The 26,364-nt window shown below is 35.1% G+C and overlaps 1 protein-coding gene across 1 annotated transcript; it reads left to right on the top strand.

The window, feature by feature from the left end:
* Positions 1-16,410: 16,410 nt before the first annotated feature.
* LOC120345633 (uncharacterized) lies at positions 16,411-25,904 on the top strand. The gene is made up of 9 exons (XM_078117316.1): positions 16,411-16,560; positions 18,190-18,290; positions 18,937-19,041; positions 19,880-19,984; positions 20,972-21,076; positions 21,652-21,747; positions 22,333-22,432; positions 23,216-23,268; positions 24,653-25,904. Exons 1-9 carry the CDS (start codon positions 16,511-16,513, stop codon positions 25,435-25,437), a joined length of 1,500 nt encoding a protein of 499 aa, XP_077973442.1. The 5' UTR covers positions 16,411-16,510; the 3' UTR covers positions 25,438-25,904.
* The last annotated feature ends 460 nt before the right edge of the window (positions 25,905-26,364 follow it).

The raw sequence follows: 26,364 nt of genomic DNA on the forward strand, positions 1-26,364 counted from the left end.
CTGTGTATAATAAAATAGCAATAAAATGTAATAATAAAAACTTGAAAGCAAAGTAAAGTAAATATTGGTTTGTGGAAGTAAGTGGAGCTGCAAATGTATTGGGATAGACAGACATAAAATTTGCATATCGTTTATCCTTTAGGCCAAAGGTTTTCGAACTTTTAGAAGAGCCCTTGCAGGTGTTGACTATTATTTAGGGAGCCCCACAATTCATTTCCCTCTCAAATTTGACAATTTGACAAACACATTAATAAAGTAGTGTCAAAATGTGGCAACAAGGCAATTAAAATATGGAATTGTCTATTAGAATTAATAGATAATACCATGTTTAAATTAACGCTACCGTTGTCAAATTGTATTAATGCAGATATTGCTTATTTAGACGGTTACAAAATATACCAAGTTAGTATTTTATTAGGTAAACGAATAGCTCGCAGAGACCTTAGGTTTTTCTTTTCTCAGGGCTCCGTACGGAGAACTTTGAGAGCCCATGCTTCGGACTGGATCTTAGCTTTTATCTGCTTTCATCCCCTATAAATCAACCTACATATTCTCGCCTCTACTCCCCTTCCCCCCATGCTGGAATTGCCAAAAAATATAAGCAATTTTATATGTTAATAGCAGAACTATTTCAATAATTCAATATTTTGTGTATCTGACACAAAAATAACGTTTTTTCCAATTTTTAATTTAATTAATGAAAGATCATTACAATTATTTATTAGTACAATGATTCTCATCCTTTTTGTTAAATACCTTCTTTGTCTATTTGGGAATTTTTATCTCTCGGTCACGATGCACAAAATTACTCTATTTATTTAATCTTTAAAGGATCCTTATTATTTGCTGGTCGCAATCTGGCTTTTGTGCAGTTTTTGTACAGTCAGGTAGTTTATATTGTGCTTAGAAATAAGTGTTATAGTCATAATATAAAACTAATCAATACTAGTAATTCGTAGCAAAATTCCTTCCCAACAACAATTAGAAGACTTCCTCACCGGTTAAAAAAGGAGGCATAAGTATATAAAGCAGTGCTTTTCAAACTTTTCAACCCCACTTTTTAGAATTTGTCAAATGTCGCGCCCCACCTCAAAAATAACTAGCTAACAATGGGCTATGATAAACACGCATCAAGTTGAACTTTTAATTACATGGTCAACGCCAAGAATAATAAATATGCAAGCACAACAGCTCTCTGCAATCTCTAAACAATAAAGAACTATAAATTTCCAAAATGAGCCGGTCACGATTAAATTAAACAAATATTTTTATTTTTAATTAGCTTCACGTCCCCTCAAAAAATTGCCTACACTCCCTTTGTGGGGCGCTCCGCACCGTTTAGTAGCAGCGTATTTTAAACCAAACATTACGAATTATTGAAATAGAATTAGTATTGAATTGGAAATACTAAGTGAATTACAATTGTAAATAAGTATAAATATGAGAAATATTCTTGCATTTTACTACAGACTGATACACAAGCGTAAAAAAACACAGAAGAAGCGACTAATATCTACAGCGTCCCAAAATATTGCTGTGAAACGAAAGACCTTGCTGTCTCAAACTTATCTTACTTGCTATCGATATGACCAAAACAGCCGAGAGTCTCTGCTTTTGTAGTCAAGGACGCCGGATATTTCCAAAACAAGATTTATTGGATTGTATTAACATTAATGCAATAATGTTTAAGTGTACTCTTTCCACATTAAATTTTATAGCGTATTATGCATTTAAATATCTTAGAAGATATCTCACTGAGTAATTAAATCAGTAAAACGCTCATAAAGACACCATTAGGTGCATTCAGCAGTTTTAAAGGATAAACAAAACTTAATTAAAATTCTTTTCTAAGCAACGTACACTTCTACTATAAAGTATAGAAAGCTGTGTTCGGTTTTACAATGACGGCGAAGTGTTTTATTGCCGCTGTAAGAAGTGGAATCGGTAATCCCGAAGTATGTGTATCAGGTTATGGTTGGGCCATAATTTTATTCCGATTTTCTTCATTTTAGTTCCATTACGAGTTCGGGGACTGTCTGTGTTAGCCAAGTGAATATACCCCCTACCCATAGGTTTCAGTCCCTTTATATAACTTGATGTAAAGTAGGCAAACAAAAATAATTACCACCATATTGGTAAAACACTTCTGGAGCGCCGTGGAATTTATTTGGAAGCGGTACGGTTTAATTTGACAACGAAAAATGATCTTTAGTAAAAATTTGTAAGATATTTTTTATGTTACGTTTTCACACCTTCATCAGATGTTTCATTCGCATTTTATTGCCGATATAAGAAGTGGAATTTATTTATGAATGCCACGTGTTTAATTTAATATCTAAAAATGATATTTAGTGAAAGCTTGTAAGATAATCTTTTATGTAACGTTTTCCCACTTTCACTAGATGTTTCATTAGTATTTTATTGTCGCTCTTAGAAGTGTAATTTATTTATAAACGCCACGTGTTTAATTTAATATCTAAAATGCTATTTATTGAAAATTTGTAAGATATTTTCTATGTTACGTTTTCACTCCTCCATTAGTTGTTTCATTTGTATTTTATTGCCGATATACGAAGTTGAAATTATTTATAACCGCCACGTGTTTAACTTAATATCTAAAAATGCAATTTAGTGAAAGTTTGTAAGATAATCTTTTATGTAACGTTTTCCCACCTTCACTGAATGTTTCATTTAGATTTTATTGCTGCTTTTAGAAGTGGAATTTATTTAGGAACTTCACGTGTTTAATTTAAAATTAAAAAATTTATCGTTAGAATTAGGGTTTGCATAAGTAAATCAGTGTTTCCCAACGTAGTCCATGGATCCAAGAAATTTTTGGAATGTTACTGAAATTTTAATTTAATCTAGTTTGGTATTTAACACTTTTACTGTATTGACCATTTGATAATAAGAAACTTTATTAGAAAACTCAAAAGATTTTTTTCAACGCTGAAGGTGTGTCGCACCAGAATGAAAGTTGACAACAACTGAACTAATTGTCTTCAAACTTCATTAGAGATATGTGTAAATCGACAACTTTTTGTCGCTCGCTCAAAAATGAGAGTTGCAATTCGTTGGAGGCGGCACATATTTTTAAAAAGTTGACAACCGAATGAATGATACATTTTATAATAAAAATCAAGCAGTGATACATCTCTCGAACAGAATATAGACTTATTTCCTCATTGCTTCTCAAAAAAATCATTTGAATTACTTTCGGCGCCATTGAACCATTTGCACTTAGCATCCACTTTTCTGCGTTTTGTTGTCATTTGTCTACAAATAATTCTGTTACGTAAAGAATATAATCGATAAACAGCATTGTTGTTACTATAATTTAGTGAAGCGTCGCGGGCGGAATAAATTACACTGCGGGCCGAATCCGATTGATTGTTACCGGTTGTGGTCATGGAACTTGAATCTAAGATTTTTAATCCGAGATGACAACAAGTAGCAGAGTTCTTATTTTATAGAAAGTTCTACAACAAGCTATCTATGAAAACACAGTAATGTATAATTAAGTATCTTTAACGTCTATAGAGGTATGTGCAAATGAATAGCAATAAGATAATAAATAAAACTTAAAATAACCTGTGTGACTTTACAATGTCGATCAAATTAATTTATAATCGTTTTAGCAGTAGGTGGGGAATGTGAAGCGCGGAAATGGATTTTATTGCTTATTAGTTCAAGATTTTTTTTATTGTGAGACAATTTTATACGACGTTTTATAAGCACTCCGTACAAGCTTTTGTATAAGCAGACACCGCTAAATAAAAAGTTCATTTTGGAACGAGCGGAACTTTACTGTTCAACATTGCCCACCCAATTCATCACACTCTTGGTGAGGTTGTGGGATTTGAGTTTGAGATTTTTTATCCGAGATGACAACACGTTGCGGAGTCCTAATTTAAATCACCTAATTTGGTAGTCCCGAAGTATGTAAACCAAGATGGCGGACACGGAACGTAGTGTGTGTACTAGCTACCAGGTTAGAACAAGGCCATAACTTTTATTCTAATTTTCCTTATTTTATTTCTATTAGGAGTCCAAGTGACTACTGTAGTATATGTGCCTGAAATTATGGCCCAAAATTAACCTGGTACACATACTACGTTCCGGTTTCCGCCATCTTGGTTCTCATACTTTGGGAGCATCCTTTTTTTTATAGAAAGACAAAAATCTATCTATGAAGATACGTTAATGTGTAAAGTTTATTTAAACGTCTGTCGAGATATGTGTTAATGCATAGCGCCATGATAATGAATCTATTTTCTTGTACTTAGAACACCTTGCGTGATTTTACAATGTCGTTTAGGTTTATTTATGATTTTATAGTAGTAGGTGAGATATATGAAGCGTGGAAATTGATTTTATTGCGGTTACGATTAAGTCAGGGTAATTCGAAATATTCGTCTGAATCGATTCAAATAATTCACCATTCGATTCGATACGGAATACCCAGCCCTAGTCACAATGAATTCGTGCCTCCACCATCAAGAACACGTATTTGAAACGCGGTTAATTTCCCCCATATCTAGACCATGGGTCGCTAACTGGATGAAAGTCAGAGGTAGGAGCATCCTATCAGTTTTCTTCTCCGCCTGGAAGTAATAGAAAAATATTAACCTATTTAAAATGATTTTATTAGTAGCGTATGAATGAATTTATTTATTCGGCATTGTTTTATAATATGATACTCCCGTAGTGTGTGTACAAGATTAGGGTTAGGCTATAATTTTATTCCGATTACGAGTTGGGGACTATTTGTGTTAGCCAAGTGAATATAACCCCGCCCATAGGTTTCAGTTCCTTTACACAACTTGATGTAAATTAGGCGAACAAAATTAGTTACCTCCATATTGGTACACATACTTCTACAGTGCCTATATTATTTAAACTTCAGCTGACGCCAGAGTGCTTGAGTCATAAGTATTTTTAACTTTGAAATTTTATTAATTCCAGTTCAAACGATGTTCGTTTGGGATTAACTTTTTCGTTTCGCGTTTTCGAGGCTCTGAGTCATACAAGTGACAGAAAAAAATAAACTATTACATTTGTATATATATATATATTTTATAGCAAAGCTCTGCACGTCTCTAGGCAAGCCTTTTTTTTTTTTAGAAAACCTGATTATCGGGTTCGGCAGTAAAGGTGCACGACCCAATCCTGGAGAGTTGTGCTAGGACCACCAGGCTCGAATTTCTCTTTAATTTTTTTTAGGAAATAAATATTTTTTTATTTTTTTATTTTTTTATTTAAAAGGAGAAATAAAAAGCAATTCGCAAAATAGCACTTCGTACTGAACAATGGAAAATATGTCACTCAAATGTTGTGAAAAAAACAAACACTTCACACAATTCAATGAACATATATATATGCTCATTGCACTATTCTACTGCAGTAAAACTGCACACACTTTACCAATTCACTACAGCCATTTTTTTTCGTCATGGCGTGAACCTGCTTGTCAACAACTCAGTTGTGCTGTCAGTTTTGTTTTGATATATTTTTTTACAGTTTGAATTCTTATTACAGAAATCCTGAACGTTTTTTAATTTCATTAATCAAATTAAATTATTTTTAAATTAAACAATAAAACCAGTGGTTACTAAACGGTGGGGCGCACCCCAAATTGGGGCGTGTGCAATTTTGGGGGGCGTGTAGCTGATTGAAAATATGAGTATTTGTTAGATTTCATGTTGACCGCCTTATTTTGATTATATACATTTATTTCATTATTTACGTTTCATCCACGTATTTTTAACGTGTTTTCTTATATAAAACATACTCTCGCCTTACTATCTGTTATTTGTAGCTTATTGTTACCTAGTTATTCCTGAGGTGGGGCGCGAGACTTGACAAGATTTAAAAAGGGGACGCGGCTTAAAAAGTTTGAGAGAAATCAATTTAAACTATTTATGCCTACTTTACATCAAGTTGTTTAAAGGGACTGAAACCTATGAGCAGGGGGTATATTCACTTGGCTAACACGGACAGTTTCGTAACAGACTCGTAATAGAACCAAAATAAGGAAAATCAGAATAAAATTATGGCCTAACCCTAACCTGGTACACATACCAAAGGATTATTGCACAGGATTTTCCCGGGCCTCTGGAAAGTTTAATTAAGGTTTCACCCCGCCAAACCACTGTATTAGACAATCGGGCTTATCTATCGGATTATTCGTCATTTTCATTAACAACATGTCAAAAGTTCAAACGCCGGATTCAATTGATTTGTAAACATCTCTTTATTTATTAAATTGATTTTGATTGGCGGTTCTGAATTGTATTTATGATTAAGTCGTGTGTTAATCCCTTAATTAACGAATTAATTTGCATATTATGACTAAAGCGATTTCTGTTATTATCGCCGATACAAAGTGCGTCATTGCTAACGTAAGTGTCAATCATGCTTTACGTCGTTTGCGTCAGTTTTGGTCATGTCACGTAATTATTACGCACAGTGGGAATTTATTGTTTTCACGCTCGTTTTTTTATCAAATTGTTTTATTTGAGACATGTTACGGACGTAGCACATTTACGTTTTACGTCGACTACGTCAGTTTACGCATGCCACGTAAATATCACCACAAGTGGAGACTTATTGTTTTTCACGCTATATTTATTTATCAAATGGCTCAGCGGTGTGGCGCATTGTGCTAAGCCTAAACCTAAATTTAGCAATTTTCATTGAATTGTTTTTTTTTTCAATGGGAATCCCATGGGATGGGATGAGACAGGCATAATTGCTATGGGAAGGGAATGGGACAGAAAAATATGTCACATGGACAAGCCTGCAGTTCAATATGTTTGCAAAATCGTTTATTTCCTTAGATCCTTAACCAAATGAATTCTTAAATTGTAATTTCAGCTCAGATAGATTCATCACTCAAGGTTAAATTTAATTATACAAATTTGCGATTCTCAAAAATGTTTTGTAATTTCCGAGAAAATTGGCAGGTTGCAGCGTCGGCAAAAATTACTTCGAACAGTTGTTAGAATTTTGAAGTAAATATAAAATAAAGTTCCAAAGATGTGTTTGCCTATAAGATCATTTAATCACTAAAAACTTGCTAAAAAAAGGAATTACTTTTTGTCACTGACAATGTAAGACAGTTCAATATGTTTATAACAACGTTTATTGTCTTTCCACCTTCAACAATCGAATCCTTAAATATTCAATTTCGGCTCAATTCGATTCAACACTTAAAGTTAAATTTAATTAAACAAAATTGCGATTTTCAAAAATGTTTTGTAATTTCCGAGAAAATTGTAACGTTATAAGCAGGTATTATCACAAATGTAACTTTAGTAATTATAGATTAGGATGCATCGTCGACAACGATTATTACGGACAGTTACGGACATCAACTTTCAAAAATGTTTTTGCCTACAAGATCATTTGAAACAGATTACCCATAACAACTTACTAAAACCTTCCTAAAACTCTCTAAAAATAGGACGAACTTTTGTCACGTACAGTGTAAGAAACTCCCGTAGTGTGTGTACAAGATTAGGGTTAGGCTATAATTTTATTCCGATTACGAGTTGGGGACTATTTGTGTTAGCCAAGTGAATATAACCCCGCCCATAGGTTTCAGTTCCTTTACACAACTTGATGTAAATTAGGCGAACAAAATTAGTTACCTCCATATTGGTACACATACTTCTACAGTGCCTATATTATTTAAACTTCAGCTGACGCCAGAGTGCTTGAGTCATAAGTATTTTTAACTTTGAAATTTTATTAATTCCAGTTCAAACGATGTTCGTTTGGGATTAACTTTTTCGTTTCGCGTTTTCGAGGCTCTGAGTCATACAAGTGACAGAAAAAAATAAACTATTACATTTGTATATATATATATATTTTATAGCAAAGCTCTGCACGTCTCTAGGCAAGCCTTTTTTTTTTTTAGAAAACCTGATTATCGGGTTCGGCAGTAAAGGTGCACGACCCAATCCTGGAGAGTTGTGCTAGGACCACCAGGCTCGAATTTCTCTTTAATTTTTTTTAGGAAATAAATATTTTTTTATTTTTTTATTTTTTTATTTAAAAGGAGAAATAAAAAGCAATTCGCAAAATAGCACTTCGTACTGAACAATGGAAAATATGTCACTCAAATGTTGTGAAAAAAACAAACACTTCACACAATTCAATGAACATATATATATGCTCATTGCACTATTCTACTGCAGTAAAACTGCACACACTTTACCAATTCACTACAGCCATTTTTTTTCGTCATGGCGTGAACCTGCTTGTCAACAACTCAGTTGTGCTGTCAGTTTTGTTTTGATATATTTTTTTACAGTTTGAATTCTTATTACAGAAATCCTGAACGTTTTTTAATTTCATTAATCAAATTAAATTATTTTTAAATTAAACAATAAAACCAGTGGTTACTAAACGGTGGGGCGCACCCCAAATTGGGGCGTGTGCAATTTTGGGGGGCGTGTAGCTGATTGAAAATATGAGTATTTGTTAGATTTCATGTTGACCGCCTTATTTTGATTATATACATTTATTTCATTATTTACGTTTCATCCACGTATTTTTAACGTGTTTTCTTATATAAAACATACTCTCGCCTTACTATCTGTTATTTGTAGCTTATTGTTACCTAGTTATTCCTGAGGTGGGGCGCGAGACTTGACAAGATTTAAAAAGGGGACGCGGCTTAAAAAGTTTGAGAGAAATCAATTTAAACTATTTATGCCTACTTTACATCAAGTTGTTTAAAGGGACTGAAACCTATGAGCAGGGGGTATATTCACTTGGCTAACACGGACAGTTTCGTAACAGACTCGTAATAGAACCAAAATAAGGAAAATCAGAATAAAATTATGGCCTAACCCTAACCTGGTACACATACCAAAGGATTATTGCACAGGATTTTCCCGGGCCTCTGGAAAGTTTAATTAAGGTTTCACCCCGCCAAACCACTGTATTAGACAATCGGGCTTATCTATCGGATTATTCGTCATTTTCATTAACAACATGTCAAAAGTTCAAACGCCGGATTCAATTGATTTGTAAACATCTCTTTATTTATTAAATTGATTTTGATTGGCGGTTCTGAATTGTATTTATGATTAAGTCGTGTGTTAATCCCTTAATTAACGAATTAATTTGCATATTATGACTAAAGCGATTTCTGTTATTATCGCCGATACAAAGTGCGTCATTGCTAACGTAAGTGTCAATCATGCTTTACGTCGTTTGCGTCAGTTTTGGTCATGTCACGTAATTATTACGCACAGTGGGAATTTATTGTTTTCACGCTCGTTTTTTTATCAAATTGTTTTATTTGAGACATGTTACGGACGTAGCACATTTACGTTTTACGTCGACTACGTCAGTTTACGCATGCCACGTAAATATCACCACAAGTGGAGACTTATTGTTTTTCACGCTATATTTATTTATCAAATGGCTCAGCGGTGTGGCGCATTGTGCTAAGCCTAAACCTAAATTTAGCAATTTTCATTGAATTGTTTTTTTTTTCAATGGGAATCCCATGGGATGGGATGAGACAGGCATAATTGCTATGGGAAGGGAATGGGACAGAAAAATATGTCACATGGACAAGCCTGCAGTTCAATATGTTTGCAAAATCGTTTATTTCCTTAGATCCTTAACCAAATGAATTCTTAAATTGTAATTTCAGCTCAGATAGATTCATCACTCAAGGTTAAATTTAATTATACAAATTTGCGATTCTCAAAAATGTTTTGTAATTTCCGAGAAAATTGGCAGGTTGCAGCGTCGGCAAAAATTACTTCGAACAGTTGTTAGAATTTTGAAGTAAATATAAAATAAAGTTCCAAAGATGTGTTTGCCTATAAGATCATTTAATCACTAAAAACTTGCTAAAAAAAGGAATTACTTTTTGTCACTGACAATGTAAGACAGTTCAATATGTTTATAACAACGTTTATTGTCTTTCCACCTTCAACAATCGAATCCTTAAATATTCAATTTCGGCTCAATTCGATTCAACACTTAAAGTTAAATTTAATTAAACAAAATTGCGATTTTCAAAAATGTTTTGTAATTTCCGAGAAAATTGTAACGTTATAAGCAGGTATTATCACAAATGTAACTTTAGTAATTATAGATTAGGATGCATCGTCGACAACGATTATTACGGACAGTTACGGACATCAACTTTCAAAAATGTTTTTGCCTACAAGATCATTTGAAACAGATTACCCATAACAACTTACTAAAACCTTCCTAAAACTCTCTAAAAATAGGACGAACTTTTGTCACGTACAGTGTAAGAAAGTTCAAGATGGTTGCAAAACGTTTATTGTCTCACATCCTTTAACAATTTGAATTCATGAATTTTCAATTTCGGCTCTATTCGATTCACAACTTGAGGTTACATTTTATTATACAAAATTGCAATTCTCAAAAATGTTTTGTAATTTTCGAGAAAATTGTAACGTTATAAGCAGGTATTATCACAAATGTAACTTTAGTAATTATAGATTAGGATGCATCGTCGACAACGATTATTACGGACAGTTACGGACATCAACTTTCAAAAATGTTTTTGTCCTATAAGATCATTTAAAACAGATTACCCATAACAACTTAATAAAACCTTCCTAAAACTCGATAAAAATAGGATGACTTTTTGTCACATACAGTGTCAGGCAGTTCAAGATGATTGCAAAAACGTTTATTGTCTTACATCCTTTAACAATTTAATCCTTCAATTTTAAAAATTCGGCCTAATTCGAATCTCAACTAAAGCTTACATTTAATTATACAAAATTACAATTTTCAAAAATGTTTTGTAATTTTCAAGAAAATTGTTACTTTATAAGCAAGTATTATCACGAATATAACATCAGTAATTATAGATCTCAACGCAGCTTCGGCAACAATTACTACGGCCATTTTTTTTTAAACTTTGAAGTAAATTTCAAATCAAGTTTCAAAGATGTGTTTCCTAATAACTACGGGGTCTAAAAGGTCGGGTTACCCCTTACAACTTACTAAAACACATCGAAATTCACTAGAAAATCCACTAAAACCATTAAAACCACTAAAACCACTAAAATTCACTAAAACTTACAAACATAGATGGTAACACTAAAATCTAGATCATGCTCAAAAAACAAATATAGTCATTTCCAAAGACTAACGAAACCTTTTTATTCGACGTTTTAACTACTCACTCAAAACACTTTAGGTTGAAGAAACATTTATTCAACGATTTGACAATCTTTCCATTCCGAAAAGACTCGTTACAAGCGGCTCTGATACTCAAAAAGGCACTGTCTAAGCCAAAATCTACTGGTATAGTAATGAATGAATAATGAAGGAATAAAGAAATCTAAAATACCAATGGGGGCTGAAATATCAAAGAGTGGGAACAACGGCATATTGGCATTGATCCAAACTGGAATATAGCCTTTTCGTTCTCACTTGTTACTCTTGTGAAGTATGATTAATTAATAATCGTATCAAATGTTACCACAATTGGTAGCTTATATTGTTCATATATGAAGTGAATTTTTGTAGTCGCAGTCGGTTACAAATCTCGGGTTCAAATCCTATTTTATTTGGAAGCCTTTCTCTTTGTAAGGCTATAGTTCTTCTTATTTCATCCTGTCTTGAACGAAGCACATCCTGTGCCCGAATACACCACTGTTACACAAAAAGCGAAGGCCTGTAAATGTAACTATAACCCAAGACTTGCAACCCAGGCTTTAAAACAGGGGTCGGCAATCTTTTGTCGTTCGCGGGCCAAAATCAAGGGTTGAAAGTCATTGGCGGGCCGCACATACTTTTAAAAAGTTGACAACCGATCGGATAATACGTTTTATAAGAAAAATAAAGCAGTGATACATTTCTCGAATGTAATATAATCTTGAATAAATCTATATGAGATGTATCACTGCTCGATTTTTATTATAAAAAGTATCATTTGTTCGGTTTTCAACTTTCTAAAAATATGTGCGTCCCGCCAATGACTGGCAACCCTTAATTTTGGCCCGCGAGCGACAAAAGGTTGCCGACTTGCCCTATGCGACGATTTAAAAAGACTGAAAAATCGTACAATTCAATATATATATATATGAGCAAGTTTGAAACCGGCAAAAACAAAATGAGTTTTCGAGTTTAATAATAGTGGCAAAGCAATAGGTATTTGATTATATTTATACATTATATGGCACTCCGGAAGTATGTGCACCAAGATGGCGCACAACCTGAACCCTAACCGGGGTACACATACTATGCTCAGGTGGCGCGCCTTTTTGGTGCACATACTTTGGGAGCACCCAATATATATATATAATTATATTGACTCTCGGATTGAAAGAAAACTTGCGGAGTCTCTCGACTGTACTGGTGGTATCCTACGTCATTTTGATTACTTTTATCCATGGCACAGAAATTGCAAATATGGCACAAAACTCGTTTAATGGCCTCTTCGACTTTATTAATCTGTGGTTTTTAAACGGGTTTCCGCGGAATCCTAGGATTCTGTGATCATAGTCTAAGACTAGGTGTTCCGCGAGTTTGCATTCAAATCCAAGAGTTTATAAAAATACAATAACCTCGCTTCCGTGAGATATCGCGTGTATCTAACAGACAGACAGACAAACAGACAAATACCTATCAACATACTTACCGATCAAGATCGATAAGTAATATTCAAATACCTATTTGATTCAAAAGTTTGCTATTACTTAAAAATTTTCTTTCTTTTCGAATATTATTTTGGGCGATCCTAGAGTACGTGTATCAATATGGAGGTAACTAATTTTGTTCGCATATTTTACATCAAGTCGTGTGAAAGGACGGAATCTTATGGACAGGGGGTATATTCATTTGGCTAACACAGACATTCCTCGAATTCGTAATAAAACTAGAATATCGGTCAAAGACCGAAGACTTATCGATCGAAAGTTAGGGGATCCCCCATAACAGCGCTCTTACTCCATAGTGACACCCTGTGTCCCATCACTAATTAATTAATAACTCGCTAATTATACGACATAATTCGCCCAAAATCAATAGGCTTCTGGTCCGAAATAAGATGAATGCAAATGCAAAATCTGGAGCAGATTCAATCTCGCTTTTGTGAGATATCGCGTGCATCTAACAGACAAATAGACATACTTACCGATTAAAATCGATAAGTAATAAGAAAATCGGAATAAAATTATGACATTACCCTAACCCTGGTACTCATACTACAGGATTACCTTATTTTATTTTGCCAGTATTAGGCATAAATGGTTTCCAACCTTTTATGGCTCGTGGCTTCTTCCTGGGGATTTTAGCAATCGTGGCCTCTTGTTTGTCATTCCATTAGTATTTATAGTGTTATTTTGATTGCTAGATTTCAAATACCAATATTTTTAAATAATTCATGCACAACGAAATGAAAACACCCTGTGAAATAACGTTATCAAGCAATGAAACTAGAGAAAACAGGGAGTTTTCTTGTAAAGTAAAACGTAAAATCAGTTTTGCACTTAGCATTGTGGCTCCCTTAGGAGGCCACGAGTCCCGGTTGGAAACCGTTGATTTATACAATTCAGACAACTAAAAGAAGCTTCCTCCTGCCTTCACATTCCATCGGGGTACAGCTATAGAGAATGCAAACCGATACAAATACCGATACCGAGAAATGGCCGATATTGTCGATACCGATACATCTCTAGTCTGAATACATCAATACGATGAATTAAATGTTTTAAAAGCTGCAGGGTTTCCGGATTCAATTGTTTCTAGATAAATATGGAAAAAGTGAAATAATGGAAGGCATTTCCATCACTTCTATCCATGGCACAGACTATAGAGCAGTATTTCCAATAGAGGGCCCATGGTCCCCCAAGTAATGGCCCTCTAGAGCAGTTGTAGAGGCCCCAATGGCGCAAAACTGACTTTACTCTTGACTTTACAAGAAAACAACCCGTTTTTCCTAGTTCAACTGCTTGATAAGGTTATTTTACAGAATGTTTCCAGTTTGTTAAGCAGGAATTGTTTGAACATAATGGGATTTGGTAGCTACCAATCAAAATAACACTATAAATACCACTGGAATGATAAACAGTGGGCAATGATGACTAAAAGGCTCAGAAAAGGGGCCACAACCTATAAAAGGTTATGAATCACTGCTATAGAGAATGCCAAGTACGCGTAAGACTTGTGCAATTTTGGGATTTGGAATCTACCATTCAGAATAACACTATAAATAACACTACATTGATAACAATTGGCATGAGTGCTCTCGGAAAGGGGCCCACGATCCATAAAAGGTTTTAAACCACTGCTAAAGAGAATGTAAGGTAAGCATAACGCTTGTTCAATGGCCTCCGCTATCGATATTGTATCAATGTTCGCAGTTAGTTATTTCCGATATTTCCTTTCAATGAGTCAACAGTTTTCACATTCATCTCCTCTTTCGTGGCGTTACAATAATTTTACAATAGACGGAAACAATGACGTGCTAGGACTATAAATAATATCCAGTAAAATCAGTTACAAATAACGGGTATTAAATATAGTTTGAAGCAAGATTTATTAACCGTTGGTCAATTCTAACAATGCGAAATCACCAAGGGGTTCATAAAGCGATGGGGTGTTAGCATATATTGAATGATAACATGTAATAAATAAAGTAATATTTACTTTAAAATGCAGGTAAAATCAAAGTTTTTGGAATATTCTGGAATCCAAGATTGAAGGATATAACGCAAATACTGGTTTACAATCCAGTATAGTCTTCGTATACAGAGAGGGATGTGGAACAACGCATTATGCGGGTTGAATATACTAGAGCGATAGTATACCTAAGGCAGGGGTTCTTAAACTTTCAGTATTATGGAGCCCGTGAAGAGATTGATTATTATTTACGGAACCCCAAGATAAATTTAGAAAAATAAAAACAAAAAATGCCACTGGTACTTACCGATTAATGTTCATGAGTATATTTACACGATTATTAAAAATCAGGGGTTCTCAAACTTTTGGTGCTAGGAAGCCCGCGAAGAGGTTGACTATTATTTACGGAGAGAAAGGGGGACAATGTATTATGTATAGTTTCACATAGGGTGCCTGGGCCCTCAGCTCGCCTAATGGGCCACGACGCAGTTCTGCTGGGAATAACTATAGTTTCTGAAATTGGGAAGCTCCCACGGGCAGTTACGGAGCAGTCTCAGAGGCCTCAAGCACCGGCGATTTGCGATGACTATCTTAATATAAAGCAAATTGTTTGCTATTCATTCAATTTTTTGACTTTTGAGCATTTATTCATTTGCTTTCGTTTGTTTACTTTTTAAATATTGAAATGTGACGCGTCAAATAATCGATGGAAACTCGCGAAAAGCAAAGGTAGATGTTATCTATAGAACAGTGGTTCCAAGACCGCGGCCTGTGGGCCAATCACGGCCCTCGTAACGATTAAATACGGCACACCGAACTTAAATGAAATAGTTTAACACTTTATGTTTTTAGCTTTTTGTGTTTTAGATACCGCCAATTGCTATGTCATTATCACAGTTTAAGCACGTGTATATTTACATCAACTAAATTCAATTGGTAACTTAATTAAGCGTATCGGCATCGGTCCTTGAGGGCGCTCTTTTCTTCCGGCCCGCAAATATCCTTCCGCTTCTAGTTTTGGTCACCGGTCAATCAACTTTGGGAACCACTGCATAGAAGACCATAAGTGTTGAAAGTCTTTCAATAGATTATGACGGATTGAGAACTGCTTGACAGAAATAACTTAATAACAGCGATGTTGATTTGTTATCACAGAACCGTAGTCGAAATTTTTGTTCTATCCGGAGTCAGGAGTCGGAACCGGAACTCTTTTTTGAAGCCCCAAGCCTCTAAGATGTTTTATTGGATTTCCGCTTTTTTAAAAAAGTTGAAAACTTCCGGATTTTGTGTATTTCCTTCAATTAAAACTTGATGACGATTATGTTAATTTGATATACCAGAGCCAGAGTCAATTTTTGTTCTATCCAGATTAAGAAATCAAAACCGAGAAGAATTATTTTGAGGCCCGGGTTTAATTTGAACTTTTCTCCTAGAGGGAGGCTTTGTGTTATTCCCTCCCATCTGTATGTTATCCTAACGGTATCTCGAATGGGTGTTTCACGCAACCGCTGGTCGGTTACGGCTTTCCCCACCATCAAGTCCATGCTTCGGAAAACAAATAACTGGCTAACTAATTCCATACTCGACATGGACTGGTAACCGGACGAGAGGCCTTGGTTCGCCATTGGTTAAGCCGTCTTATCGGCTTTCCTCTCCCCGGGATAAACATGTAAATCCTCTCTCATCCTATAGACTATAGCCAAGTTTCGTTTAATTGTTATCTTCCTACTTCTCTTTAGCATTAATATATATATATATATAAATCTTCACGTGAATCTTTGGCCGCTTACAACTCTATTTCCACTTTTCACTATTTGTTGAAAACTCGGAATTTACTTCGAACTATACCTTATTCAAAAAATTTTCTTCATAAATGGCATCCAAACAAGAAAAACAAGAACGAAAGTCTGGGACTAAAAATAGGTATGAGAAGGAATTTTAGTAATTTATTTATTTTAATATATATGGTGTCCATGAAGTTTTGAAATATTTTTAAAATTTTAAGGTGAAATTATCAATATCAAATATTGTTTTGGCCCTTACAGATATATTAAATGAAGTAAAAATACTTGAACAATTACTGATTAAAAAACAACAAACCTGGTTAAGATATATTGGAAACTGACTTTATACCAAAATTGAAATTGTGAAGGGACTTTATGGACAACCCGTATTTACCAAAGTTGAGCATTAATTTTGAAGTAGAATCCTAGTAATTGTAAGCTGTGACTCCAGTGAAAATTCAAAGTTACTTCGAAATCTGTGATTTGAATAATCTTGCAAAAATAAGAGAGCGATACTCAAATATATGGTCACGAAGCTCAAAACGAAGTAATAAGAATCTTTACAGAAACGGTAATCTTCCTTTTTTTAAAATGTCCCGACTTCAATGTGCACGAAATCGCTATAATGTATTCGTGGAACCGCAATCATGATGTGCAATTTTTGTTACACCCGTAGTGTGTGTACCAATTTTGGATTAAGCGATAATTTTATTCCGATTTTTGTTATTTTAGTTCTATTATGAGTTTGGGGACTGTCTGTGTCAGCCAAGTGAAAATACCCTCTGTCCATAGCTTTCAGTCCCTTTGGACAACTTGATGTAAAGTAAGCGAACAAAATTAGTTACCTCCATATTGGTACACACACTTCTGAAGCGCCCAATGTTTAGCTTTAGGGACGTCATCACGCAAACCTTTCATGTGAAAAACAAATTCCATAGATCATTTCCACCAACAACAACAATATTAACGATAAAAACCGATCAATGGGTCCATTTTGTGCCCAATAACAGTTGAAAGAGCAGTAATGTACGCGTTGCAATAATTTTACAATAGGCGGAAACAATAACGCGCTAGTATTATAAACAGTATACAGTAAAATCAGTTACAAATAACGGTTATTAAATTAAGTTTGAAGCGAGATTCATTTGCCGCTGGTGAATTATAACACTGTGAAAGCACTATAAGGTATATAAGGCGTTAAGTCGGTAGAATATATTGCGGTCCGATTGCTGAATTCTCACCGCCATGAGTAAATGGAATGGAAAAATTGTGCGGCCCGCGAAACGACTTTTGAATTTCGTTTAATCTGGTACATGCGAGTATTTCTAACCCTGGTCTTAATCTGGTACATGCGAGTATTTCTAACCCTGGTCTTAATCTGGTACATGCGAGTATTTCTAACCCTGGTCTTAATCTGGTAAATGCGAGTATTTCTAACCCTGGTCTTAATCTGGTTAGTGCGAGTATTTCTAACCTGTTTGTATTGCAAAGCCTATGCTTGAGTAAATATTTCAAACAACCCATGTCAAAAGATCAATCAAATCTGTCTACAACTACTAGTAATCCCATGTTAAATAAAAATGCTACACACGGTCCCACCCAGTTATTTGTATCTGATCCTTCTAAATTAGAAGTTACACACTCCTGATATAAACTATCGAATTTGAATGAAAAGTAGCGGAACCTTTAGACTGTATTTTCAGAATCATTGCGTACAGCGGAATCCCGAGTAAAAACCATTCTTATAATGTAATACTTTTGATTCAAGGTCCACACCATATTCGGAGTATGAAGACCCAAGTCAGTTGAAAGGCGAAGCAAGTAATTCTAAACCAGACGATCAGAACAGACAGGCCCAGTATGTACCAGGTATGTGAACGTAAACAAAATGTAATGCGGAGGTTCCCCGAAACTTATGGGATGGGCTTTTCCAATCAAATATTCGAATCGAATAATAATCTATTCGAATCTACTAACACTAAAATTTCGAATCGTCGCCATCTTGTTTTATTTTGTCCACCAAAGGACGAGGTGAATTTTTGGTACACCTGAAGTATGTTTATCAAGATGGCGGATGTGTACCAGGCTAGGGTTAGGCCATAATTTTGTTCCAATTTTCCTTATTTTAGTTTTATTACTAGTTCGGGGACTACCCAAGTGACTCCCGTAGTATTTGTACCTAAAATTATGGGCTAACCTTAACCTGAAATACATACTACGTTCCGTTGTCCGCCATCTTGGTACGCATACCTTAGGAATACCGAACTTTTTCATTGCAGCTATATTTTCAAAATATTATCTGGTATATGTTCCAGTGAGTTATTGATAAAGTAATGTTTTTTACTGTGTGTAACAACTAAGCGAACTGTCTCATTGATGGATTATATGCAGTAAAATTATTAAAACGAATAACAGGTCAAATTTCTGTCCCAAACCAAACTTGTTTCTAATCTATATTACAATTCTGTACATTCATTTTAAACAAGGATATTGAAATAAAAAATTTTCCATTTAGAAAAAAGAAGTGATTACGAAGACAGAGATTTCAGTACACATAACATTGCGCAGCTTACTTCGTACGAAGACTTTTCTCCTGATGGAAGAACTACAAGCTCAGAAGGTAAAAGTAGAAATGCAGACTCGAATCAACTCCATGTCATTCGATTATCCGACGCCATATTGAAAAATTCATTTTAACCCTTTACCAGATACGATTCTCTCAAAAAAATTGACTCCGGCTCTACCTCAAAACTATTGAATAAAAATTTTTCTCAATGCCGCTGGCTGAATTCCGATTCCGGATTCACAATCCGGTTAATAAAATTGACTCCGGATTTATGCTTCCATCAAAATTACTAAATTTACATTTCACACTTGACTCCGGGTCCTGAATCTTTTCGAAAAATGACTCCATCTCACTAGATCGGTGATTTTCAACCTGGGTTCCGCGGGATTGCCGACACGTTCAATCCGATTCCGAGTGGGAACTCCGGTAAACAAAATTGACTCCGGATATATTTCTTCAATTAGATTAGCCATATTTGAGCTCTTTATATTTAGCGCCGGATTCGTAATCCCTATCTAAAAAGTGACTCCACCTCTCTAGATCAGTGGATTTTGCGACACTCTTGGGTTCCGCCAGTAGAGTCAAGGAATTCCGGAAGTTTTCACTTAGATCTGAGAGTCTATATTAACATGTGTATATTGTTTTAATATATTCAAATATATATTAGAGTTGCCATTATTATTAAGTTTACTACAGTCCAAAGATCATTTAGTTTTGCCAGTATTAGGTTTGTTTTTGTATATAATCATAGTTTATACATTTCAACCAAATTAAAACAAAAATAAACTATAGCACATGGGTTCCTAGCGCCTAAAAAATGTTTTGTTGGGGTCTGCTCCATCGGAAAGGTTTGAATAACCACAGATATTGAAATGAATTATATTACATTTAGATAAAAGAAGCGATTACGAAGACAGAAATTTCAGTACAATTAACATTGCGCAGCTTACTTCGTACGAAGACTTCTCTCCTGATAGAAGAACCACAAGCTCGGAAGGTAAAAGTAAAAATGCAGAATCGATTCGAATCCATGTTATTCGAGTATCCATGTTATTCGAGGCCGGATTTGACTCACTCAAAAAATTGACTTTGGCTTTACCTCACGATTTTATAACACCAGCCTTTCTCAATTACGCAATATGGAATCCAATTTCGGATTTCAATTCCGTTCAAAAATAGACTCTGAATTGATTTGATCCGCTAAATTGATTAAAGTTGGCACCAGATCCGGAATTACAGTCAAAAAATGACTCCATCTCTCTAGATCAGTAGTTTTTCAAAATCGGTTCCGCGGCACCCTTGGTGTTGCGCCAATGCAGTACGGGGTCTCGCAATTTTTCTTTTAAATCCGAAAGTTGATATTAATATATTTATATATATGTTGTTTTAATATAATCGAATACCTATTAGGGTTGCCTATAACACCAACCTTTATTAATGAAACTATCTGGAATCAGATTCCGGATTCAAACTTCGGTCCAAAAATTGACTCCGCTTCACAACTAAAATATTATGAATTTCTCAATGACGCAACCTCGAATCTTATTCCGGATCCAAACTTCAGTTTATTAAATTGAATCCGGATTTATGCTTCTATCAGATTGATTCAATTTAAACTATGCACAGCTGGCTCTGGATCCGGAATTTCAGTCAAATGATGACACTATCTTTTTGGATCGGTGACTCACAGCCACGAGGTTGCCGACGCGTTCCATCTGATTCCGAGTCGAAACTCCCGGATATAATTCTTCATTTAGATTAGCCATATTTGAACTCCATGAATTTAACTCTGGATCCGGAATCCCAGTCCGAAAAGTGACTCCACCCCCCTGATCAGTGGTTTCCAAACTGGGTTCCGCGACACCCTAGGATTCGGCCACAGTACGGTATGGTGGTTACGCAAATTACCATTTGATTCTGCTCCAACAAAAAGATTGAAATCCTTTTTGTACACAGATATTGAAATGAATTATTTTACATTTAGAAAAAAGAAATGATTACGAAGACAGAGATTGCAGTACAATCAACATTGCGCAGCTTACTTCGTACGAAGACCCTTCTCCTGATAGAAGGACCACAAGCTCAGAAGGTAAAAGTAGGAATGCAGACTCGATTCGACTTGATGTCATTCGATTATCCGATTCCCGACTACATATCGAAAAAATGCTATCCCAATGCCGGATACAATTCACATAAAAATGGACTTCCGCACTACCTCCGGCACTATTCTCTATGCCGCTATCTAGAGATCCAACTCGGATTCAAATTCTGGTCAAAAATTGACTCCATGTCATTCGGGTATCCGGATTCCATTCACTTGAAAAAAAATTTACTCCGGCTCTACCTCACAACTATAGAATGACAATCTTCTTCAATGCCGCCAGCTAAAATTCGATTCCGGATTCAAACACCGGTGCAAAAAATGGACTCCGGATTTATTTTCCATTAGCCATATTTGAACTCTTTATATTTAACGTCGGATCTGGAATTCCATTAAAAAAATGACTCCACCTCTCTAGATCATTGGTTTTCAAACTGGGTTCCGCGACACTCTAGGGTTCGGCCATAGTGCGGTAAGGGCGTTATGCATATTTTTAGTTGATTCTGCCCCACCAAAAAGGTTGAATTATACACAGATATTGAAATAAATCATCTTACATTCAGACAAAAGAAGCGATTACGAATACATAGATTGCAGTACAATTAACATTGCGCAGCTTACTTCGTACGAAGACTTCTCTACTGATAGAAGCTCAAAAGGTAAAAGTAGGAATGCAGACTCGATTCGACTTCATGTCATTCGGTTATCCGACTCCCGACTCCATATTGGAAATATTCTAACCTTTTGTCCGAATATCATTCACTTTGAAAATAATTGACTCCGGCTCCACCTCAAGATTTCATAACACCAATATTTCTGAAGGCCGCTAGCTGGAATCCGACTCCGGATTCGAACTTCGGTTAAAAAAAATTGACTTCGGATATATTTTCCATTAAATTAACAATATTTAAACTCTTTATATTTAACTCCGGCTCCGATTCTTGGTTGAAATTGACTCCGTCTCTGGAAATATTTATAAATAATAAAATTTTTGCAAATTTCATTCTGATCTGAAAAAAAGTTTTTACTCCAACTCCTAGAGATTTTAAAATGCCACTCCGATCACGACTCGATGTACAAAAATGTTTGTAGAAAGCGTTGTCTCGAGATATAATTAAGTTCAAGGTAAATCTGTCATAGAAATTACTAATCGTACGATGTATGTATTACAGAAAGGCTATTATTATTAACCACATTGACAGTCGATACAGTCAAACTCACACGGGCTTTATTTTTTATTTCAGATTTTCGTGAAATCGTTATTAAAATATTATTCGAGCGGATGACAATGATAGAAAAGACAGTGGAAACTCTGAAAAATCGTCAGGATGTATTAGAAGGATTGTGAGTAGCCATTTTGTAATTTTAACAACCTACCAGCATTTAGAACAGTGGTTCTCAAACTTTTTAAGCCTCGTCTTGCGCCCTACCTTAAAAATCAGGCGAGAGTGTGTTTTATCAAAAAAAAAAAAAAACGTTGAAAATAACTGGACGGAACGTAAATATTAAAATAAATAAAATGTACATATACAAAAAAAATCTACCATTTATTTTTATTTTTAATAACTTTACGCCCCCTCAAAAATGCCTCATTGTGGGGCGCGCTCAACCGTTTTAGAATCATCAGATTGTTGCTTATGAATTAAAAAACAATTGAAATTTTGTAAAAGAACTAATTAACTTGACGCCAGGTTCCTCCCCAAGATAATTAACAAATACCTAAAGCGTTTGTGAAACTTACAATACTTCTAATAGAAAAACTTTGCGAGAATATTTGGTTTTATTATAATATTTGGCACAATAAATCCCCAAGTTTGACTTCGGCTCCGTTTTTTTTATAAATATGACTCCGGAATCGACTCTAATTATAAAACTCCGAACACCCCGCATCTACCAATTGCAAATATTGCACTACCAGCACTACTTGTACAACTTGGCGTCGGAGGGTGAAAATTTCCCAAGCCGTGCTGATGAATTGAGGAACTTAGCATTGGTTACAATATATATATATATATATATATATATATATATACGCGAGTGTAGCGATAGGCTGTGGTTCGCCATATAATTGAACTTTCCGAGCAACTTTTCAATCTTTGCGTTACATATACTATTTTAAATCTTTAGAAACTCAGAAGCAAAGACCTCCAAGCCCAAGAAAGAAAAGTCAAAAGTAAAAGGTGAATGGGTTCTGATCTTTAACTTATTACCTTTGAACCTTGAGTGATATTTTTCGATAAACTCAGCACGATGACGTGTCCCTCAAATATAGTTTTTGTTGAAAGCAGTTTCTGTAGAGCAGGGGTTCCCAAACTGGGGTCCGCCACGATGTGAAAAGACTCTAATCTTAAATGGTTGATTTTAAACAAAAAGCCACTGCATTTTTTTGGTTGATCGTGACAGAAGAATATCCATTGCTATCAGAAAATGCTATTAAAATGGTTAGACACAGAAATTGAGACGGCATCGTATGTTGTTCCGTCAAAAATAAAATTCAAAAACAAGGGTGCGAAGCTCAAAAAGTTTGGGAAACCCTGCTGCTGTAACCCAATTTCCTCCATTCGTCTATTCTTGGACTTTTTATTCCGCCTTCAGTAAGCATGAATAGTGCTTTATTAATGTAATCTTTAATGGATCCTTAGCCAGTGTTATGCGCAAGCCACAATTCCGCTTTTGTATAGTTCAAGTAGTTTATAATGTGTAATTAAGTAAAAATTACAGTGATATGAAGAATTATTATTAATAATAGAGAGAATCCAAAGCAAAATCGCTCCGAAGAACGACAAAATATCTCTTTGGGAAAGACTTGCTCCCCGGTTGAGATAAACGGTTCAAATGAGATTTGATTGTTTTAGTTTCAAACACGATTCGAAACTAAAAACCACTAATAAGTATAAAATATGGGTTTGAACGTGAGAAGTCGAACCTCAACGCCAACAACGACTTTAGTAATAAACCTTCGTCGCTCCAGAAGTATGTGTACCAATATGGAGGTAACTAATTTTGTTTGCCTACTTTACATCAAGCTGTGTAAAGGGACTGAAACCTATGGACAGGGGGTATATTCACTTGGCTAACACAGACAGTCCACAGACATTTACCTCAATGGGTCAATAGACTTTTGGATAAATAGACTTGTAACAATGCCAACGGCGCCCATGTAGTATGCAAACCAAGATGGCGGTCACCGGAACGTAGATGTGTACCAGGTTAGGGTTAGGCCATAATTTCAGGTTTAAGTACTGCGGAAGTCACCTCGCTAGTCCACGAACTCGAGATATAAATAAAACAAGGAAAATTGGATTGAAATTATGGCCTAACCCTTACCTGGTACACATACTACGTTCCGGTGTCCGCCATCTTAGTTCACATACTACGAGAGCGCCATTGTAACTATATTCGTGACAATTCAACTCTACGTACCGGTATCGGCATTGCGGGATCTCCGCTTTCCCGCCGCGAATATCCTTCCGCTTCGAATTGTGGCCCCTACTCAATCAACTTTGGAAACTACCGCCCTAAACGAATTGAAATTCATTCCTAAACGACAAACTTTCGTTATAGGTACACCAATACCAGACGCTATAAAACCAATCAAAAGGCAAAAACGTACTTTGCAATCGTTACTGGATGAGCTTCACAACTCTTACATGGCAGGAAGAAAATCAAAAGCAAATTTTTGTTTGAGCGAGATCAAGAAATTGATGACGTCATCAAATAGACCCAAAGCAACCGAGGTAAAAAAAATGGCCGAAAAATACATTGATAACCCATCCTATATCAAAGCTGCTATTCTGCTTTCTTGGGCGGCTGAGCTGCATGTTACGGACTCCGACCCTGATGAGGCTGCACTTGCAATCGCCGATTGCGCTCACATTTATGTTCAAGTCATCGGACATATGATTGATCTCAAAGGAAAAATGCACACAATAGCCAAAGACTTTGGTGTGGATATCATTCTAAAAATGCTTGGAAATCTACGAGGCATCACATCAGCCGATGTTATGTTTAAATATGAAACTCGTACTTTAAGTAACGTAGGTACGTGCCATAATAGGTTAGGTCACAACTCAGATGCGATCAAGTTTTATCGCCAGGGAATGGATTTGTTTGAGAGAAAATACGAAAGCAAAGCAATGGAGCTTTATGATTATGGTACACTACTACACAACACAGGAGTGGCTCATTCGCATTTAGGAAATAACGCCGAAGCTGAAAAATACTACCTGGATGCCCTCAAATCATACAAAGCTTCAACAGACTGGAAATACAAGGGCCAGAAAAAGGATTTAATAACAAACACTGAAGAAAAGTTAAAACGCTTACGCCTGGAGTTTAAAAATGAATGAGCTTTATAACAATACCGGCTATGACCGTAATCCAAATTAGACAAGTTATACTCAAGCATAGTGATCTTTTTATTTAGTCTTCAGGATTAGTTATTTTTATATACTTTTTTGAAACTCTTATTATTTTCGTGGAAATTTCTCCCTGTTGTGACCCTATGATCTTAATGATCTAATCTGGAAAATTCTTCTTTCAAGGATGACTGATTGTTTTTGACATATCATCAATGTTTAAAAACAATCCATATAATTCATCACACATCTCGTTAGATATCATTTACTACATGCAGAGCCCCGTTTCGAGTGAGCGCTACAAATGTTGCTTAGACGTTATTTTTCTCATTTGCTTTTCGTTCTATAGATATGTCCAGAGTAAATATTCAGATTTTTAATATTTTAGGAGTTTATATTTCTTTTTTCAGAGTTTTTCTTCTCATGCAAATATATTCAAATGCAGCTAAGAAATTCATTTTTTTTTGTCTATTTTCGTTCTTTAGACATGTCCAGAGTAAATATTCAGTTTTCAATATTTTAGAAGTTTATATTTCTTTTTTCAGTGCTTTTCTTTTCATGCAAATATATTCAAATGTAGCAGAGGAGTTCAATTTTTTTTTATTTTCGTTTTTCAGACGTGTCAAGAGTAAATATTCAGTTTTCAATATTTTAGGAGTTTATATTTCTTTTTTCAGTGTTTTTCTTCTCATTCAAATATATTCAAATGTAGCTAAGACGTTCAATTTTTTTATTATTTCATTTTTTTCAGACGTGTCCAGAGTAAATATTCAGTTTTCAATATTTTAGAAGTTTATATTTCTTTTTTCAGTGCTTTTCTTTTCATGCAAATATATTCAAATGCAGCTAAGAAGTTCATTTTTTTTCTATTTTCGTTCTTTAGACATGTCCAGAGTAAATATTCAGTTTTCAATATTT

Source organism: Styela clava, chromosome 10 (assembly GCF_964204865.1).
Source record: "Styela clava chromosome 10, kaStyClav1.hap1.2, whole genome shotgun sequence".
In the NCBI taxonomy this organism is placed as follows: domain Eukaryota; kingdom Metazoa; phylum Chordata; class Ascidiacea; order Stolidobranchia; family Styelidae; genus Styela; species Styela clava.

Excerpts from the sequence above, each read along its gene's own strand:
- LOC120345633 (XM_078117316.1), top strand. The coding sequence starts at position 16,511 with ATGGCATCCAAACAAGAAAAACAAGAACGAAAGTCTGGGACTAAAAAT. Across the intron at positions 18,291-18,936 it reads ACAGGCCCAGTATGTACCAG|AAAAAAGAAGTGATTACGAA; the intron begins GTATGTGAACGT and ends TTTTCCATTTAG. Across the intron at positions 19,985-20,971 it reads AAGAACCACAAGCTCGGAAG|AAAAAAGAAATGATTACGAA; the intron begins GTAAAAGTAAAA and ends TTTTACATTTAG.